At 45.3% G+C, this 21709-nt stretch overlaps 1 protein-coding gene across 1 annotated transcript in view; it reads left to right on the top strand.

The window, feature by feature from the left end:
- Window positions 1-21709, top strand: part of mts (protein phosphatase 2 catalytic subunit mts) — a 41416-nt gene that overhangs the window by 16825 nt on the left and 2882 nt on the right. The window contains exon 5 of the mRNA XM_084586035.1: window positions 19151-19269. Within this exon, the coding sequence (XP_084442161.1) occupies window positions 19151-19269 (119 nt within the window). The remainder of the gene's footprint in view (window positions 1-19150; window positions 19270-21709) is intronic.

Raw genomic sequence — 21709 nt, 5'->3', positions numbered from 1 at the left:
AAAAACAACAATGCACTGTTCATGTGACGTAGCACCTCCTCTCAGCGTTCTGAATCTTTGGTGGAGAGAAGGGAGATCAGCAAGCGAAGCAGGTAGCGCAAACTACTGTGAGCCGTTGGGAAGGAAACTTGTCCGACTGCAAAAACTGCATGAGTTATTAGAAGGATTCTGCTGTGAAGACAAGCAGGTACTTCACCATTGAGCCTCTTTGACAATGACAAGCTTGCCAGGACCACAACAGACAAAACCATACAGCGTTATGGGACTAGGAAGCTTATCAAGAGTGTTGGAAAGGCATACGGGGTCTATCGCCAAAATATAAAAATGAGCCCCATCATTGCTCAAGCAAAGAATGATGAACTATTGGCAGGGGACAGTGAAGTAAAAACACTGTAGGATGGAAAGGCTACCCTTCAATTGCCATATCTATATCCCAAAGCTGCTCCAAAATGCCCGAGCCTGCTTCCACCCCTGAGACCTCCGCCATATTTATAAACGGACAAGGCAATCGAGGTTGTGCTGCAGTCATCTGTGATCCCACGGTAGGCAAAAAGCATGGGAGCGGCACTGGCGCCAAGCTTGTCAAGGTGCGTTATTGTGGTCTGAAGGTGCCTTTTTGGCAGATGAAATAACAATGTGCTCAGGAATTTATCAGCCCAGGATAGGATTAAAAAGATCATGTAATACCCCATATCAGAGGGCTTCGAGGTGTATTCTAAATAAATAAAATAAAATAGAAATGCACAAGATAGGGAGCGGAAATGTCATGCCCGATAATCTGAACTCCAAATTAGTATCCCTGCTAGAGCACATCGAAGTGGTAGACTAGACATTTGAATCTATAAAGCCAAAATAAGTAAATGCATTAGGTCAGACTAGATGTTCAGTTACAAAGTGTGTTTGCTTCTACTCTTTTCCAAGTTTTTGCTAAGGTCGGCCTGTGTTGCATATCTTTACATGTTTTGGCCGTTTGTCTTGTCAAAGATGGGTGCAAAGTTGGAAAGGCATTGAACTTGCATATAAAAGAATTGGATTGGAGGTTTTGTATTTCAGAAAAAGAAAACTGCAATTATCAAAGGCGTTTGACCTTAGAAGCATGCTTCAAAACAGAATTTACATGCTCCAAAACTCGTTTCATTGCACCAAAGCTGCCTCAAAATGCTTGAGCCTGCTTTCACCCCTGCATCAGGGACATGCGGAAGCATTGCATTGAGCATTGTCATGGACTCCCTGCCATACACAAGTTAGAATGGAGCTGACCTGGTGGTGGTGACCTGGCAAATACCATGTACGCAAGGATGGTATCCCATGTTCTTGTGTTGGACATTGACATACGTGGAAATCATGTCTGCAATCATTTTGTTGAGATGCAAGTTCATAGGTCTAGATGTGCTGGTCGTTTTCGGTGACTTGTATAATAGTAGTCCAGGAATGCTTGAGTGAGTTTGGTCCTAAATGTCATACCTATGTCCACGATGAAAACTGCTGCTGCACTGTAATGTAATAGGATTTGTTCGACGAAGAATTTTGCAACTTTGGCTGCAGCTCTGGTTGGCAGAGCTCTTGTTTCAAACTAAACCAAACAGCAGGACGGTATAGTGACAACCTGCTGTTCTGTGGGGCACAATAAGGAAAAAAAAAATACAGTCAAACTCAGATATATCGAACTCGAAGGGTATCGCGAAATAGTTCGATATATCAAAAATTCGATATACAGAAATCTACTTGAGACGCCGCTTGCTTTCATGAAAAATACAGTCGAACCCGGATATATCGAACTCGAAGGGGATCGCGAAAAAGTTCGATATATCGATAATTCGATATACAAAAATCGGCTCGTGACGGCACTTACGATGCCAAAAAACAATACCGCATGTGTCGCGTAATCAACCCACTCGCATAATGAACCCACCCTCCACTTTTGCACCCGAGAATTTGAAAAAAAAAAATGCGTTAAGACCAGCTCTCTCACATGCAAGCGATTGAGCGATCTCAGCGACGAGCGGCAGCGACAGAGCGAAAAATTTCAAACTTGTTGGAACTGCGTCCCTCTTGCCGCTCGAGCCACCGCGACAGCTCGAAACAAGGTTTCTGTGTTGCTGCGGCAGAAATCGCGAGCGTTTTCGCTTGCATGTGGATGGCGTGCGTCACTCCGTTTCGGTCGTCGCAAGCTCATTTCTTGGCAGCGTGCCAAGATGCTGCGCAGTGATAACGTCAGGGCGCTTTTATCTTTTTTATCTTTTTATAGCTCCTCCGGTGGCGGGGAGCGAACTTGGCAGAGTGCCTGTGATGGCTTGATTGCACAAGCCTAGTTCGATTTATCAGGCCGCGCTTGGGGTGGGCATCATGATCGCAGCAGCAGACCGCGTGCTTCCGTTGATTCATACATGCAAAGATTAACGGCTCCCGCCAAAAAAAAAAAAAAGCCTGCCGCTTCTTAACGTCCGCAGCCGCCATATCTTACGTCTACGTCGCGCGTACAGCACAACGATAAGAAAGGATGACTATCGCAAAAAAAAAAACAAAAAACAGAGAGCTGCCGCTTTTTAACGTCCGCAGGCGCCATACCATAGCCACGTCAGCCGCCACGCGCAGAGGGTTCGCAACACACGCTGGAGAAAGCGTCCGACGTCTGAAAACGGGCTGAGCTGGCTTGGCGCATTCATAGCGCTTGCTGAAGGAGAGAGATAGCTCGGCAAGAGAATGGAGAATGGGCACACCCACGCACATGGCTTGCAAATGTCATGTGTTGGCCCGCGGGAAACGATAACTGCAGATGCGCGCGCCTTTGGGGAATGGGTGCGGCGCTGTCCAGAACTGACTCCTCTCATTCCTTCCGCACGTGACTTGAAAACGTCACGCGGCAAACGGCCAAGGGTGATGTGATAGTCTTTGGGGAAGGCACACTTTCCAGTGCATGTAGCGGAGTTCGATATATCGATTGACCGGTGAAATTAAGTTCGATATATGACGCGGCTTTCCTATACTTTTACATGGGATTTTCAAGGGGATATTCCGTGAGTTCGATATAACCAAAATTTGATATATCCGGGTTCGATATAACCGGGTTCGACTGTAATACCATATTTGTTGCGTAATCAACCCACTCTCATAATGAACCCACCCTCCACTTTTGCCCCCGAGAAAGCGTCAGTTCACATGCAAGCGATTGAGTGAACTATCTGCGACGAGCGGCAACGACGGAGTGAAAAATTTCGATCTTGTTGGAACTGTGTCGCTCGAGCCGCTGCGACAGCTTAAGACTGGTTTTTGCATTGCTGCAGCAGAAATTGCATTTTCGCTTGCATGTGAAACAAACGGTGGCGCGTCCCCTCGTTTCAGCCGTCGCATCCACAGCTCATTTATTAATAGTGCACCAAGATACTTGCAAAAAAAAAAAAATCTGTCTTAACGTCTGCAGCCGCCATAACTTACACACGTTCAGCACAACGCGAGACACGCATCGCATGTCAGTCAGCTGCCGTGCGCAGAGGGTTCACAACACACACTGGAGAAAGAGTCAGACATTCTGTCGCCATGGCCGAGCTTACTTGGCGCATGCGTAGTGCTGCTGCGAACAAAGACGGGCGGGGGCCTCGCCTGCCAGCAGAAGAATGGGCGCACCCTTGCGCTTCGCTTTATAGAGTGCTCGGCTTCTGGCGGAGTGGAGAGGACCTACAAAACCTACGCGCAGTCGCGGCCATGCAGCAGGCTGTCTGTGGAGTCTGCACAGCCCGCTCGTGCATGCACGCGAAGGAGAATGAGGAGGAGAGGGAACGGGCGCTTGCAGACTTGCGCAAAGCTGGCGCTGTTTGCCAGTGGGGTTTCTTATTTTTGCTTTTTTTGGTTCCCTGGCAAGACAGAGGCTGGCTGAAAACGTGTTTTTTATCGGTGCTTCCGAAAGCGAGAAATTATGATTGAGCGCTGCAAACATTGTTTTCAAAGAGCGCTTGTTGGCAGGCATTTTTCTCTCTCCCGAACACCAAGGATTAGCTGCGTCGGCTCTGTGGCGTCTTGAGTGATGCCGCGTGGCAAACAATCCTCACAAAATGCGCGAGCCTTTGGGGAAAGGCCACGGCAAACGGCCGAGGGTGATCCGATCATCTTTGGTGAAGGCGCACCTTCCAGTGCATGGTGCGGAGTTCGATATATCAAACGACTGACGAAATTGAGAAAAAAGTTAGTTCTGATCCCTTCCTCCCCCCTTAAAAGGCAGATTTTGACTGTTCCGAAAACGAGCAGGCCACCTTTCGGATGCTCTGAACTGTTTAGTGTTTATTTTCATGGCGAACCTTTCTGCTTGGGCACAAATAAGTGGCTCACTCACAGGGAGATAGTCCTCACGTGCATTTGCGATCCATTGCAGTATGGCTTCCGCGAGTTCCAGGTGGGCCACTGTCCACAGTCGTTCTCTTTTGACGCTGCCCATTTCACCATTGAACACCTCTATAATGGTGTGATGCTGTTTCCATTTTTCGCATACATGGCTAACGTTCTTTTCACATCAAATTTTTCCATCGTATCATGGCATGAAACATTGTCCTTCAGTTCCTTCAATATTTGCACTTTCGGGGCCAGGTCTTTTGCCTAGCTGTACTCTCCGTTTTGCAGGAGTCTCCATTGCAGCAGCAAAGAGCACGTGGTGATGACACACTCCAAAGTGAGACTTACTGACGAAAGGCCTCGCACGACTTCAGACTACACAAAAGCAACTAATCCACGACGCCGAAAATGCTTCGGCGGCTGCTGACTGACCTCTCTTCCCTCACCCTTCCTTGTACTGCTTATGATGATGACCATATGGATGGCCTAAATCCACCACCACATTACGAACTGGACATGTGTGGCATGATCACGTCTACTTCTGCGAAAGAAGTCAACTGCACATCAACGCATCAGACTTGGTGTCGTTGTTTGATGACACTGTTCTTCCAGCAGCGGCATTCGACCACTGCACGGTGACATTGTCGGAGCCTGTGGCTTTAAAAGAAGCGACGCAGGAGTTCAGTGGGCACGGCTGATCCAGATCTATCATGTCACTAACGGACATTGTTCTATGTTGTACAGATTGGAGTACCATTCGTAGTGACAATCGAGGTATCGTGGCCCTGCTGTGCACCCATCATTGTCTCTCCTTGGCATATGAATCTTGTATTGCTTGCAAGTTGCTGCTTTGCGGCAATATTGAAACGAATCCTGGCCCAACTCGGAAGTTCCTGAACAAATCCAGGTATCTAGATCTTCAAGCCGAAGTCAGGAAAATGAAAGCAGAGTTAGTTAAGACAGTAAACATGGTCGCCGATTTGCAAAGTCTGATTAAACAAATGGAACAAAAGCTGAATTAAACAGCAACCCCTCTCACGCCGCCCCAGGAAATACACACTACGTTTCAACCACCTGGGGTCGACCTGGGATTCAACGTGCGATGTCAGTGCACGTTAAAGAACCCCAGGTGATCGAAATTCGCGGAGTCCTCCACTGTGACGTCTCTCATAGCCTGAGTTGCTTTGGTACATTAATCCCTGCTAACCAAACCAAACACACTACATCAATAGCAAATATGAGTTTTCAAGCCAAAATACTGACCGATCTCTAAGATCGAAGCAGACGGTCTAACCTTACCGTTCACAACATTACTGAGGAACCCGCCGAAACAGAAGTACGCTGAAAGATAACACAATCAGTTTTTGAGGATAAGCTTGAAGTGGGGGGGGAGCTGCCGATCTGTAGGGCGCATTTATAGGCTGAGGCATAAGAACGAACGGCCTGTTATTTTCTATTTACAGAACTTTATAGCAAAAAAAAAACTAATGGAAAATGTTACCAAGCTAAAAAAGTCAGGCATATCCATTCAGAATGATTGTTCACAATAGACTGAAGAAACGCAAATTGCTTTGGGAAAGCGTAAAAAAAAGAAAGGGATAAAAGGGGGGGGGGGCAGTCTTATACCCCTGTCAGATGAGATAGTTTAGTGTCACATTCAACAAGTGATACTCTCCTTTAATGTCATTCGCGTAATGTCACACGAACTTTAATGACTCTCTGCTGAACGCACTCGGCGCTAAGTCAGTTTGGCAAACTCATTACACTTTTTCGGGCAGGCGAGTATGTAGCCTCAACAGCAGGCGGTGGAACTGCTGCGCCAAACTGCGCCAAGTCAGAAATCCTGCTACATGCTGCTACAAAATCAATTTTTTGCTACTTCTACGCCACGCCTGCGCCAAAAGTCGCTGAATAACTCTGCTGAGTGAAACCTTGCTGTCGCGAAACCCAAACTGACATCTGCTGGCAACACTGTGCAAGGTGGAAGAATATTTTTGCTGGTCCTGGGCATACAATCACATGACACAAAATTAGCGTTTTTCTACGTCACTTCTGCATTTCATGCCGTTTTTTAAATCTACTGACGGGGAGTGAGAGTGGGCTGCAAGATATCTCTCAAGTCCAGTGCGCAGGAAGTGTGAAAGGAGGGGCTGGCAGGCTGGCCGTCGAAGGGTCGAAGCACGTTCAAACACGTGGCGGCTTCAAGCTGCCCTGGGTGCTCAATTTGTGTGTGTGTGTGTGTGCGTGCATGCGTGCGCGCGCGAGCAGGCTGGCCAGTGCAAATGGCGCAGTTTTTAACGAGTGACCGTTTGGGGCTGTCCTCAGCAAAGCACAGCTGGAGTAGTATGCATGCTTACTTCCTTTTTTTTTCTTTCTTTCTTTTTCTTTTTTTTTCTGTACCAGTGAGGTATGGGCTGCAATGGCCTGAGTAGCAGCGGAGGGAGTGCTAAGAATTTGACTGCTCCTCTGCACGCATACTTGACTCTGTTGGCCGCTTTTGTACCTTAAGTTCAACCCCTTATGTGGAACAATTTGTAGAATTTCACAGCTTAATTCCAAATGTCAACGTTTACGCGCCCTTTAGATGATTATCTCAGTTTTTACAGTTATTTCTTTTCCGCTGCTAGAAAACTGCATGGGTGTGGGCGTGCGCGTGTGCAAATAACTCATGAGCAGGTACTCAGTATATTTGCAGCCCCGCATGCAGTCAGTAAGTGGGTGGTGGTAGTGGTTGATTTATTTTTTTTTTAAATAATCAAAAAGAAGGAAAAGAGTATTGCCGGCCGCGGCAACTGCTATCTAAAAAACTGAAGCGCTTGAGCTGCGGCCGGCGGGAAGGAAAAGGGGATAGGGAGAGGATAGCGAGGGGAAGTAGAGAGGGGAGCGATGGGAAGAAAGGACAGGGGGAGCTTTGTACATTATTTACAAAGTACAGACGGTCAACGAGTTCTCATCGCTCGCGCGCAAGTGTCCGAGCACTGTCCACAAATGCCTGAGCGTGAACGGCCACTGCAATTGTTTACAAAATATATACATATATATATATATATAATACCATTGATGTATATACATAGTCGCGCGCATGTAGCGTCCTGTCGCAGACAGACCGCGCGCGCGACACAATGCACCAGCTGCCGGGGTGTGGTGCCCGGCAGCATACGTCCAATTTAGCACATATGGAGCGTTCTGGTCACGCACGCACTACCTGGCGAAGAGCAAGCGAGGCTTCAAGCCCGCTCGCTCGATGAACGCACAGAGGCTCACCATTGCCCTGTCACGGGTGCGCGCACTGCCTTGCGGCCATCGGAGCGTCTCGATGCTGTCCGGGATGATTCTGAGCGCCCTATAAGCCGCGAGCATCTCGCGACGTGTCAGTCGGTCAGTAAGTACCCTTGGACGTTTTCATTACGAGGAAAGCATACGCACAATCTCTGCTGTGCGCTGCGAAGAAGCAGACTAACGACTCAGAGTCCCTGTGGCACTTTGATTACAAGCCCCGCCAAACCACCGGAAGAAAAAGAATGAATGTAAAAAATTGCGAACGCGCGGAATCAGCACTCGCTCTACATCCCAGTGCATCACGCCTTTTAACTGAGCAGCGCCAGCAGCGCGCGCCTCTCGAGGGAAAAAAACCTCCACCCAGGACCTGCGAAAACATTCTTCCCCTTTCCCTCCAATCAGCACGAGTTTTGAAGGAAAAAGGTGCCTCGACGTTATCCTGTTGTTCAGGACAAGGACACCCAGAAAAGAGGCCAGAATCAGGAAAAGGTACAGGAAGAGATCAGGCTGGCCAGGAATATGATCACCAATGCTGAGCTGCGTTTCTCAAGTCTAAAACTTTTGCAGACGTTGAGAGTGGACAAGCCCTTCTGAAGAATAGACTGGATAGGCTAGCAGCGGCACTGTCCAAGCTGGAGTCATCAAGGAAAGAGAACACAGTCGAACCCGGATATATCGAACTCTAAGGGGATCGCGAAATAGTTCGATATGCAGAAATCTGCTTGTGACGGCACTTACGATGCAAAAAAAACGATACCATATTTGTCGCGTAATCAACCCACTCTCATAATGAACCCACCCTCCACTTTTGCTCCCGAGAATATTTTTTAAAAATGCGTTAAGGCCAGCTCGCTCACATGCAAGCGACGAGCGGCAGAGGAAAATTTTCAAACTTGTTGGAACTGCGTCCCTCTCGCCACTCGAGCCACCGCGGCAGCTCAAACAAGATTTCTGTGTTGCCGCGGCAGAAATCGCGAGCATTTTCGCTTGCATGTCAATAGCGCGCGTCACTCCGTTTCTGTCTCATCCACAGCTCATTGGCAGCGTGCCAAGATGCTGCGCAGCGATAACGTCAGGGCGCGTTTATCTTTTGATAGCTCCTGCGGTAGCGGGAAGAGAACTTGGCAGAGTGCCCGTGATGGCTTGATTGCACAAGCCTGGTTCGATTTATCACGCCGCGCTTGGGGCGGGCGTCATGATCACTGCAGCTGACCGCGTGCTTTCATTGATTCATACATGCAAGGGGAAAGAAAAAACTGCCGCTTCTTAACGTCCGCAGCCGCCATATCTTACGCTGCACCGCGCGTACAGCACAACGATAGGAAAGGATGACTTGCAAAAAAAAACAACAACAAAGAGCTGCCGCTTCTTAACATCCGCAGGCGCCATAGTCACGTCAGCCGGCGCGCCGCCGCGCGCGGAGGGTTCGCAACATGCGCTGGAGAAAGTGTCCGACGTCTGTCTGAAAACGGACTGAGCTGGCTTGGCACATGCGTAGCGCGTGCTGAAGGAGAGAGCTCAGCAAAAGAATGGGCACACCCACGCACATGGCTTGCAAACGTCATGTGTTGGCGCACGAGAAACAGTAATTGCAGATGCGTGCGCCTTTGAGGAATGGGTGCGGCGCTGCCCAGACCAGCCATCGCCGAACTGTCCCCTCATTCCTTCCGCGCGTGGCTTGAAAACGTCACGCGGCAAACGGCAAAGGTGATGCGATCGTCTTTGGGGAAGGCACACTTTTCAGTATGTGGTGCGGAGTTCGATATATCGAACGACCGGTGAAATTGAGTTCGATATATGACGCGCCTTTCCTATACTTTTACATGGGATTTTCAAGGGGATATTCCGTGAGTTAGATATATCCGGGTTCGATATAACCGGGTTCGACTGTAGTTCCTTAAAGTTGCAGTTTTAAGAAGTTACAGTTCTGAATTTCTACAGGGAGTTTTTATATTAAAACAGCTAGCTACCTTCTTTCCTGATAGTGTTTAAAGTGTAGTTGCATATCTCGTTATGCCTTCCTTCTGAATAAAAACAGGTTTGGTTTTAGCAAAACCTCCTGTTTGCTTAATTTGGGGCTTTTTAAGGAAAGAACACTTTAGACTGCATTTGAGCTTGAAGCTTGTTTTTGCATCGCTGTGGTCATTATAAACATCTGAGCAAGTGGCTTCCAGAAATAAAACAAGCCTCGAGATTTGAAAGTTTGCTACAAAACGTTACTTTTATTTCTGCTACAAAAGCTCAAATATTTGCTACAAAATGCCATTTTCCCTGCTACAAATTTCTGCTACAAACTGCGATTTCTTCCGCTACAAAAGCTGTTACAAGAAGCCAGTTACCAGTTCCACCACTGCAACAGGGCATCCACATATTATTTATATATTTTTTGAGAATTACAATGTTTTAAAATTTTTATCGTAATTTCATGAGCATTTCTTTTAATAGGCATGAGATTTAGCTGTCACCAACTAAAAACAATGCGTGCACTTTAATAGCTACCCTCGCTCTTAGTGCTTGCGCTAAAGCGAAGACGTTCGTCTGCTGCTGCACTTCGGTGGTATGCGGGATCTCAAGTGGCATCAATGAAATTGGAGTTATTTGTAACTCAGTCTCTAGTAGGTGGTCACCTGATACGGCAGCATTTCGCTCAAGCAGCTGGCGGAGGCAGCACTACTTTTCTTCCCGCAAGCTCCCAGTGCGAAACCAGCACCTTTACGACGCATCCAGCGCCAAAAAAGTGTGCAAGAATTTATTTTTCTCATCAGTAATAAGCCCTGGAGTAAAGCAATGTCAAAAATGAATCCTTCTTGGGAATGCACGGCCGAGTGCTATTTGCACCTCACGCTCTGCCGGTCACGGGCGGCACTGCAGCAGAAAGCTAGTAGCATCCGGTGCTGTGAATGCTGCAAACTTCTCACCTACTTTCGTGATGCGGCAGGGATTGGACATTTTTTGACGTTGTGTGCGACAAAATGCTAAGCAAACGCTGTGAAGACGTGACGATGTTGCCGTACGTGGGTGCTGCGCCGCTGCATAGAAACGCCATCGAACATGATTTCGTGTAAAAAATGCCCGCTGCTCAAAATCGGACAGCTCGTGCACTTTTCACGCTTGAACATCGGTGGCCCTGCCCCATACGTAGGCGCTACTGGCATTTATTTTCTGGGTTACGATGCAAACCAAAGTCTCAAAGCTAGGTTCGCGATGACTGCGGTTAGCAGCGTAAATATATAGCATGAACAAGGTCGGTTTTGCATTCAAACAACAGTAACCATGCTCGTTAGTAGTGAAAAGCGCAGTCAAGCTAACATGCTCATACGAAATCGCGATGGTTTTTTAGTCAAAATCATGTACTCAGATGCACAAATAAACTGAATATTAGGGGTGATTGTGCTTGCAATAAAATTGAATTTTAAGGTATATTCTTGAAAACAAATTAATTTCCACATAGGGCTGCTTTGCCGTGTTGCAGCGAGCAGGTGCACCTCGTGAAAGTGTCACTGAACTTGCCCGTGTGACTGGGGTATTATTCATGATAAACTAAAGTATGCTTATCTGGGATGAATCACAAAGTAAGCAGGCAAAGCTACCTTCCTTGAATAAGAGATCAATCAGCAGGACACAAGGCATGACGAGATTTGCAAGAGCTGCATGTGGTAAACATTAATGTGCATAGTTTACTTAAAAGACAGACAGGCTAGAGGTAACCCTGTTACACCATGATCTGCACGTTGCAGTATCATGGAGACGTGATTTCACAGTTAAGTAAATGATAAGAATGTTTTTCCTCCGTGCTATACTGTATTTCGGAATGACGGGAAATCCTGGGGTGGTGGTGTGGCAGTCCTCGTTAAGAAACAATTTGAGGCTGTTTTGCAAGGTGATGTACGTGATATTGAAAGCCTTTGTGTAAAACTGTCCTTTTGGGGTCAAAACTTTATTTTATATGCACTTTATAGATAGGCCTCCTGGTTCTGTGTCACAGTACCAAAACAGATTTTATTGATGGCTGATTTTAATTTGCCAGGTGTGGATTAAGTACTCATTGAGGGCTTCGGCGCTTGCGCCAAGCAGGCCAACACATTATTTGAAATTCCCCAACGTGACGCAAATAGTTCAGGAGCCAACCTGTAAAGTCGATTCTACTAATTCATCATTAGATTTGTTGTTTGTTCCTCGTGATCTTGCCAGTTTTACTATATCTGTAGAACATTCAAGGATTGTCTGACCACTACTTGGTTAGTGCTTCATTTTCTCTGGTACGACAAAGAAAGAAGAGATACACATCGCCACAGTACTTTAAAGATAATTCGCGTGCTAATGACGCATCTGTCATTGAACATCTGGAAACCTGTCTCATAGACTTCGATTATACTGATGTCTGTGCACTCTGAAAACAGTTCAGAAAAATCTACTTTCATTGTATCGAATTTTTTGTACCAAGCAGGTGCAAAAAAGAAAGGGAACTCCATGGATGACACGTCATATAGCACAAATGAGGTGTAGGGTTAAACGGTACAAGAAGAAACAGGCAAATCCTAAAGTGCTGAAGGATTTGCTCGACAATATAACACGTGCATTAAGGGATTTGAAAGATAATTTTTTTTTAACATATCACTTGAAACTTTATAAAAAAAGCGAGCCCAGTAAGTTTTGGAATTTTATTAGTGTAATAACACGGAACGTTGAGCTAGTTGGTACATATTTTTAAGGAATAACAGCGCGGAGACGAAGGACAAGAAAGCGCGCAGGTGTTGTCTTCTTCCTTGTCCTTCGTCTCCGCGCTGTTATTCCTTTAAAAAAAAAATTTATTAGTGTAAAAAAGAAATATTGTGAACACTACAGTACGTGATAAAAAGGCCATTGTCGAGCACTTTAATACTTATTTTCAAAGTGTTTTCTCTGCCCCGAGCACATGTGCCGCCAACAGCAGAGTATGTTATCCCTTCGAAGTGAATTTGATTTCTTATCCCAGTGTCTTCTCTATGTTACTGAAACTCAAAACCAAAAAGTCATGTGGTCCTGACAACATTCCAAACATATTTCTGCGCAGCTAAGCTGAAATTCTAGCTAAATTTTTGTCATCATTTTTTGCGCTTCAGTGTTAACATGCAAAATACCTGATATTTGGAGGACAGCCCGTATTGTTCCCTTGCGTCTTTTGTTACAGAACTACCATTCGATATCACTGACGTCAATGTGCTGTAAGCTATTAGAACACATGGCTGCACATTGCCTAAACACATTTTAGCAAAAATTCACATGCTAACTAGCTTCCAACATGGATTCAGAAAAGGCTTCCCAGCGGTAATGCAACTTACTACAGTAATAAATTCTTTCGCTTCCTGTATAAATAATGAAGGTGAAATTTATGCAATATTCCTGGATTTTAGCGCTGTGTTCGACAAAGTTTTGCATGATAAACTAATTCTAAATATTAAAGAAATTGGCATTCCTGACATTTTAGTAACATAGATAACTGCATATTAAATCACCGAACTCAATTTGTTGAAGTTGGCGGACAACATTTGGGTTCTCTTTCAGTTTCATCCGGTGTTCTCCAGGGAAGTGTATTGGGCGCTCTGCTTTTCCTTTTATATATAAATGATATTGTTCAAGTTGTTAACCCATCTGTGCATATTTGTTTGTTCACCATTGATTGTGTCTTATACAGGGAAGTTGATAACACGGATGATCAATATTACCTGAACAATGCTTTGAACAACGTTTTGAAATGGTGCGACCGAAGGGGCATGGTTCTTGATGCTGACAAAACTGTGTACATGCCGATAACCTGAAAAAACAATAGTTGCCATATCAATTAATCTCGTACCCCCTTCAACAAGTACCTAACTATAAATACCTGGAAGTAGCCATAACTAGTTGTCTATCGTAGAACTCTCATATAGGCAATATTTGTTCTTCTGCATTTCACAAGCTGTGCTGGCACATAAACTGAAAAATACCCCTCCTAACATTAAGCTACTTTGTCATTATTCCTTAATCAGACCTAAAATCAAATATGCATGTATAGTGTAGGACCCATACACTAAATTTAAGATCAAAAATCTCAAAAGAATACAGAGAAGAGCTGTTAGGTTTATCTTTAATAAGTATGCAAGGACCGACTCCCCAACCACCTTAATGGAAATTAATAAAATTGAAACACTTGAACACCGCAGAAGAAACTTTAGGTTAGAATTTATTTCTCTTGATACATCACAAACTTGGTTCATATCCGTCGTTATACTTAACGCCGTCATCATCCAGGAAAGCTCTGCAACAGCACCCCAGTTTTCAGGGTGTCTAGTAACCGGGAAAGCCGGAAATTGTCTGGGAAATTTTATGCACCGAGAAAAATCATTGAAATGTCAAGGAAACCACCAAAGCTTTCTTCTAGTTATGGAAAATTGCACAATATATTCTGCAGTGCATTTTTATTTTTAGCTCACGCAAAGCAAGGATGTCGTTCGGGCAGTTTTTTTTGCTGTCCCACCAGCTCGCGGCCTCCACGGCGGCCGCGCCACAGTGCGAGGTGCGATATATATTACTTTGACACCAGCGCATGGCTGAGCTGCCACAATAGAAGAACCAATACGCACGTGAGGTGGGTAGAGTAGTACACTGCACAAAGCAGGAATAACCGCGCCGGCAGCGCCCAGCGCAAAAGCAATCAGCGAGCTTGTCTGCTACAGTACTCTAGAACACTAATGCTGCCAAGCGCACGCGCGTAGCGATATTGTATTGGCTCTGCCGTTTTTGGGGTAGGCGGCTCGCGTGCTCTGAGATTGGCATCAATGGGCTCTTAATTTTCAGTAAACACATTCTTAAAGCCCATTAAAGCTAATGACAGCCTTTTCGTTTTCATCTATGCTCATTATCAGCAGATACATTTTTGAGCCCCTTCACTCGTCAGGGAATTTGAACTGAAATAATCAGGGAAAACATGGAAAAGTTGGGGATATTGCTATAGGGGATATAGGGGTTTGCTAGATGCCCTGGTTTTATAAACTCTATATTCGCTAAAACAGACACAAGTTTTTTTTTTTTTCATGCACAATAACACAATGAATTCAGAGATGTGTGTTCTCCCCATTGTCCGTCGTCTTTTTGTGCTCTCTTGCGTTAGGGATGCTGACACCGTACACAAAGATATTTACTAAAAGAAAATGATGTAATAATTGTTTGACGGCACTGAGCATTATTTAACCCTTTTGCTGTCGGGTGTTTCTGGCCGTGGCACACCCCTAGTGTCGGTTTGGTTTCAGGGAACAAGCATAGCGATATACTTATGACTATGATCGCTATACAAATAACATAGTCATCTGAATATATTGTTAATTAACACCATCATCATCAGCCTGATTATAAATGGGGGTAATGTAAGAAGAACTGCTCAATACTTCTTGAGAGTCCGGTTCCGAGTTCGGCTCATATTTATAATGAAAAGAACCATTGCTCTAGTCCGCAGTCGAAGGTCCCACGCGGTCAGCCATTCGAAAGTAATCGCGCGCACGGAGGGCGCACTTTCGGTGGCCCGCAGAACGGAGAGAAATGGCACATTGTAAAATCAAGATGAAAGAGGGAGGTGGAAAGAGGCTAAAACAACCTCCTTTGCTGTTGCTAGCCGCAAGCAAGGGTGTGGCAAGAGTGAGCGAAAGCAGTGGTCGAGTCATGTGTCGACCTATTGGAGAGGCAACCGCACAGCCCCGAACGTGACGGCTCTAGCACACACGCCAACAGAATAAAAATAAAAACCTGCAAACCTGCGGCAGATGGCAGTAGCATGCGGGGAGCGACCATGCCTTCCCCCCCCCAGCAAAGAAGGTGGCGGGGGTGGGCGCGGTCGCTCCATACTCTTCAGTATATACGTACCAACAACGCAGGGCGAAAATACGAACTTTTAGAAAGATATTACAGATGGCGCAGCCTGTCCAAGTGCGCCAGCTTCGCGCCTGAGCTCGAAGTTTTGAATGCACGATAGCGGTGACACTGTGAGGGGCCAGCACGAAAACGTACCTGTACATTCGTGACAGCGAACGGGTTAAGAAGGCAAAATTAGGAATGAAACCGACAAAATACAGCACTTTCTTGACATAAGGCCACGGGCACCTTCCTTAGGTAGCCCCTCAACTTCTGGCCATATTGGCAACCTTTGCACTGCTTAGAGCTCACTTTTAAAATTTTAAAGTTCACTGTCATCACTAATACATCTGCAGGAATCAGCTTATGGGTATATTCTTGGTCGGCCATTTCGAACGCCACAATGAAGCTTTTTTCAGCAGACAAAGCCCTGAAACATAAATGTTAAGAAACTCCAGTTGATCTGGTGACAAGGCCTAATGCATTTTCGATTGTTCTTCATGGCGCCATTGCAGTGACTGTCTTCAATTTTCTGTCTTGCGTTCAATGTTGTCAGCAGAATGCTAGGTGCAACACTAAAGTCTGCAGCAACGTCCTTTTTCTGTGCCTGCTGTCCACCACCTAAAGATCCTGATTTACGACTCGAGCGGAACTGTTTTGTGCTTTGTGGCAATGGACTGAGTGCAGTGCACACGGTTCAGCAGCAGGGGTGGCAGGGGCACACTGCATGGTGAGGCGATTGTGCAATCATGGGCCGATTGCACGCGTTTCAGCCATTAATTTTTTTTTCTGTTGCTGCCTCCTAACAACGCGCCGTGCGAAACATGGGTGACGAGGCAGGCAGGTGGATGGAAACAGCTTTGCTATGCAAAGAAAAAAAAAAATTAAAAAATCTATCACGGTGGTCTCGTCCAGGAGTCCACAGGCTTGAGCCTTTCGGCTTGGGAGGCAAAGCAGCCTCCCAGGAGAAATGTGTGGAATGGGGGATCGGGGTGTACTGCTTGTGGGAAAGGCATTACCACAGGTAGTGGAAAAGTGTGGATTTGGGCACATCATAGAGGTTACAGTGAGGGGGAAACTGGGGTAAGAGCATGAGATATTAGTATGAAATGAAGCAACTCATCTGTAATTGTCGCCATATGGCGCTGGATAAGGGTGACAAGGTACTGTAGGGTGGTGATAGCGTCGTGTGGCCATTTTTGTAGAATGTGGTGACTTGACGTATGCAGTAAGTACCGGTATGACCTCTTACTGCGGGGCTTGGGGCCTGGAAGGAGACCTCTTAGGCCAGGTCATGAATGCGCTTATTACCAAGGATCAAGCCGTGCCCAGGGATCCATGCCAGAGTAACCGAGAGAGGTGACTGTGGCAAGAATATAATGGTTTGCCGGTGACACCATGCCCTTTACTTGGTGGCAGTATGCGGCATGATAATGGGTGCTAGTTTCAGTTATGTCTGTCAATGGTGGAGTGGGCCAGCGCAAGTGCAGTGGCGGCTCCTTCCACCTCTGCAGGCAAGTTAGTTCAGATAGCCAGTGACAGTGGGGCTGAAACTCATGAAAAATCCTACATAAGAATTCTCAGCTGCATCAGTTGTGGGAATGAGTGGACTGAGAAGGAGCTGTTGCAGTAGACAATGTCCCGTGTCCATGCAACTCTGGCTGACTAATTGGTTGGTGCGTTGAGCCACTTATTAGTAGGATCATGGTGCGGTGGGTACCACTGGCTAAGCAATGTTCCTTGCTAGCCGTTGTAGAAGGATGCATATTAGGATGTCTTCCTGCTGTGTTTAGCACCGAGTGAATATGTGACATGGGAGGTGGTGTGTGATGCGGCTAATGATTAAGTCATTGGTCATATTGAGGGTCCCGCGTTCAGGCAACGTATGGTTGCATGCTGCCATGCATGTGCCTAATTAGTCCAGTTACATGTTTAGTCTGTCTTGGAGTTGGAAAGAATAATAAAAATTTTACAAGAAAATAGCCCTGGAAGAAAAATTAGTAAAAGAAATTCTAGAACATACAAAATCTTTAAATTTTTTTAAAACTTGCCAACAAAATCTTAAAATTAAAACTCATATGCATATTGAGGTATAAATTTTTCCCTAGTCCTACCTGAAAATGGCCAGTTTCAGCTCTTGATTTGATATAAATGTAATTCTCCGAGAGAAAAAAAAAAAAGGTTGAAAGCACAAATTTTTTTTAACTTAAGTCATTGCTTCTAAAATATGGGTCCGCGAAGCACACGCTCTCAAAAAAAAAGAAAAAGAAAGGTCGTGTGATAACTCTGGCCTGGCTGGGCGCAGTTTTGCAGGGTTAAAAGCACGGAGGTTCAAAGTTTACCTTACTTTCGAAAGCGAAATAAACACGAGAGGAGTGCGGAAACAAAGAATGCATGTGAGAGAGCGGTAAAGTGTCTTTGACGTTCATTGCGGCCGACATCAGTGAAACTTGAGCTGTGGCTGCACTGCTAGATTGAGGTGCAATGCAAAGCATCCTGAGTGTCCAGCGAGCAAGTGGCGTACTGTTGGGAGAAGTTGAATTCCTTCTAGTGGCATGCATGCCAGCGCCGACGCTTCACATCTTCCCCGCATCACCTGCAGGCCGTTGTGCACTGGTTTATCAAGTGTGCATTTTTTAGGGGCCAGTTTCGCCTCGATTCAATCCTAATTCCGCGACCTGCGTCCAGAGCTGCAGTAGTCCGCACATAATTCCCCCCTCCTCGTATCAAGGGATCCCCCACCACTTCCCCTGGTCCACAAGGGACCCTAAAATATCCATCGCTGAGAACTGCTGACTTGAATAAAGCATGATAACAGTATTTTAACCCAAACCCATTCTCAGTTTCAACTAAGATCGGTTTGGAAATGCCGGAAAAAAATTGCAGAGACAAGAAATATAGTCGCCCTAGCATTTGTGACAAACTGTTTGTGTGAAAATTTACAAAAAAATGCATGAAATTGCAAACATTTTCGTTTACCGACACCCTATTCACAAAGCATTACTTACTTCGAAGAGTTTGTTGAAATAGGGGAAAAACGAATGGTTAACTTGCTTGCTTTACTTGTCATGAGGCAAAACTGGTCCTTGCAGTCTGGGGGAAAATCGAGCTGTCCAAAAAAACTAAATTTTTTATGAAGAAATCACTTTATAGAATTTCTGCTTGTTGCTGTGATAGATGAAAGGTGCCCATTTTGATGCTTGACTTTGTCGCAGTCTAATGTTTACACAGGTGACTGGCTGTACTACTGTCAGCACGTCACGAGGCTGCGATGTAAGTGAAAGCAAACCTGCTACTGCGGGTTTGCTGCACTGCTGCATAATGAGAATGCTTCACCGCATAGTCCCTGCTCCAGAGCATCCTCGGAAGGCTGCGGGGCGAATAAAGTTTTAGAGCACTCAGTCATGCGTCTGAAATTTCAGGTGCTCATATATGTTGGTGCTATGGAGCATGTCGTGGTTCCACGAAAAAGTTCGAATAATCAAGCCTGTTAAAAAAAAAATCACGAGTCCAAAGTACTGTGAGACCACAATTAATTGGTTGAGCTTGATAACCTCAACTTGAAAAGGTACACCCTCTCGTGGACTTGCTGGATAGATTGATTGGGAGTCTGCATTGTATGGCTTTGTTAATAGCTGTAGCCTTTCTTTCTGTGATTTATTTCTTGTGTGGAATATTTGTGCAGGGTTACAACTGGTGCCATGATCGAAATGTTGTGACCATCTTCAGTGCCCCAAACTACTGCTACCGCTGCGGCAACCAGGCAGCCATTATGGAGCTGGATGACCAACTCAAGTACTCGTTGTAAGAAAAAAAACTAATTTCATCTCAGAAACATTGCCGTATTATGAGTTAGGGCATTTTAATGTAGTCACTTCATGCTCATTATGAGCAAAGTTTTTTGCTGTCTATTTTTTTCTGATGTATGCATTTGATTCCTTAGATAAACTTTGATTACATAGACACAGTAACAAAACTGGCACACTGAGACTTTTCATTCCTAATTTTCCACAAAGTACTTCATTCATGAAATTTTGAAGTAACATTTAATGTATTCTTGGTGCACAGAAAAGTGCAGCATGGCTGATTTACTACTACAGTAAAACCTTGTTGATATGTTCCCGGTTCATACGCTCAAAATCGCAGGCAGTAAAAAAATCTCCCATAGAGTTGCACTATTTTCCTCCCAGTTGATATGTTTCCAGATAATGCAGTTTCCTGGTTACTATATTCGAAAAGCCCCCGCCTGGGTAACGCAGTGGTTAAGGCGCTCCACTACTGTGCCCAAGGATGCGGAATCGAATGCTGACCTCGGCGGTCACTTTTCGGTGGAGGTGAAAAGCTAGGTGCCCGTGTGTTGTGTGATGTCAGTGCGCGTCAAAGAAACCCAGGTTATCGAAATTTTTGGAGCCTTCCGCTGCGGCGTCTCTCATTGCCTGAATCGCTTTGGGACGTTAAAGCCCACAAACCAAGCAAATTGTAGTCGTGTAATATGTTTTGCGATCAACCGGACATGTGCTAATGAATGCTCGCAGAATGAAAAACTGATCAGTGGCACTTGCCACAGTTGCTTTCCTGCAGTGTCGAGGTGCAAAGAGGCAAAACATCAAGGAAAGCCAACGAACCAGCATGTGAGGCACTCTATCCCGACGAAACATGACCAGCAGGAGAAACGAAGTGGCTTCTTTGCATTGCCTTAGGGACATGGGGGAGAAGCACTTGAAAACTACAACTATTGGTTTGCATACGAGTGGGCGGTGCCTGAGTGATGCAGCATGAGAAAAAGCGCGGTGACTGTACGCCATTGCAGTGGCTTCACCTCATGTCAGTGGTGTAAAGAGGCGAAGCAACCAAGTAAGCGATATCAGCTCGTCATTCGCTTCTACGAGCCGGATTTGTTACTAAATCTCTCCCACGCTTAGCACAGCGCAAATATGAACTGAATTCTGCTAGAGCTAAAAACAGAGCTGTTCATATTTGATGTCTGTATGCTAATCTACACTTTTGTGCAGTGAAAGTCAATATTAAATGGCTTTGTACCTCATTCCACAGTTCACTTTTTCAAAATCAGACAGTTCGCTTTTATTTTAAGAAATGTATTAACGAGGTTTTACTGTATGCTTTTTGTTTCCCTTCAAATCAGGCACCATGTTGTTGAGTGCAGTGATTTTTTCCTAGCTCTAATTACTGAAAGCACGTTTTTTAGATTGCCTCTTGAATATACAGGATGTCCAAGCTAACTTTAGCCAAGGGTTAAAGAATAAAACATGAGATGGGCCAGAGAAACCACGTGTATAAAGGTACCAGCCATCTGGCACACCACAGGCAATTTTTTTGCTTTGCTATTAACTAATTAGTACTTAAGATAATTTTTCTAAATTACAAAATATTGGGTCTAGCCAATACATGTGATATGATATGCAAAGTTAAAGAGCACCATTAGAAATCCCCATTCCATTTATTTCCGATAAAGAATGCCTCACGGGTATCTTTTTTTTTATTTCCAAACTTTAAAAAAAGCCCGCGAAATACAAAAAATATTACGTGACTGGCGCATTCGCTCGCCACGATTGTGCTGCTCTCAATCAGGGCTTCAGGGAACAAAACCAGCTATGGCCGTGGCTCCCCAACCCCCTTGCAGTGGCAGGCCGATATGTCCGCGATGGCTTCTTGGTCTGCTTCAGGCAGTCGGCGCGCATGACTGTGCTGGCTGCGGCGAGCTCACCGCGCTTGTTGCAACGTGGCCAATATATCAGCCTACCGCTGGAACTGGGGTGTTGAGTCACGGCTGCTGCTAATTTCGTTCACTGACACCACGAATGAGAGCACCACAATCGTGGTGCGCGAATGCGCCAGTCATGTAATATTTTTTGTATTTCGCGGGCTTTTTTTAAAGTTTGGAAATAAAAAAAAAAAGATACCCGTGAGGCATTCTTTATCGAAAATAAATGGAATGGGGGTTTTTGAAGGTGCTCTCCAACTTTGTTTATCACATGTATTGGCTAAAGCCAATATTTAGTCATTTATAAAAGTTATCTTAATTACTAATTAATTGCAAAACAAAATATTGCCTGTGGTGTGCCAGATGGCTGGCACCTTTATACAAGTGGTTTCTCTGGCCTACTCAAATGTTTTATTTTTTAACACTTCGCTAGAGTTAGCTTGGACACCCTGTATAAGGCTGTAAATGTAAAATTTATGCATCTCGCAGAAGCCAAGACATGCGAAAGATTCTTCACATGGT

Source organism: Amblyomma maculatum, unplaced genomic scaffold (genome assembly GCF_055883805.1).
Source record: "Amblyomma maculatum isolate TAMU_Amacu unplaced genomic scaffold, ASM5588380v1 scaffold_13, whole genome shotgun sequence".
NCBI classification, from domain to species: domain Eukaryota; kingdom Metazoa; phylum Arthropoda; class Arachnida; order Ixodida; family Ixodidae; genus Amblyomma; species Amblyomma maculatum.
Note: the sequence above shows the minus strand (reverse complement) of the source record. Positions and strands in the feature narration are given on the sequence as shown.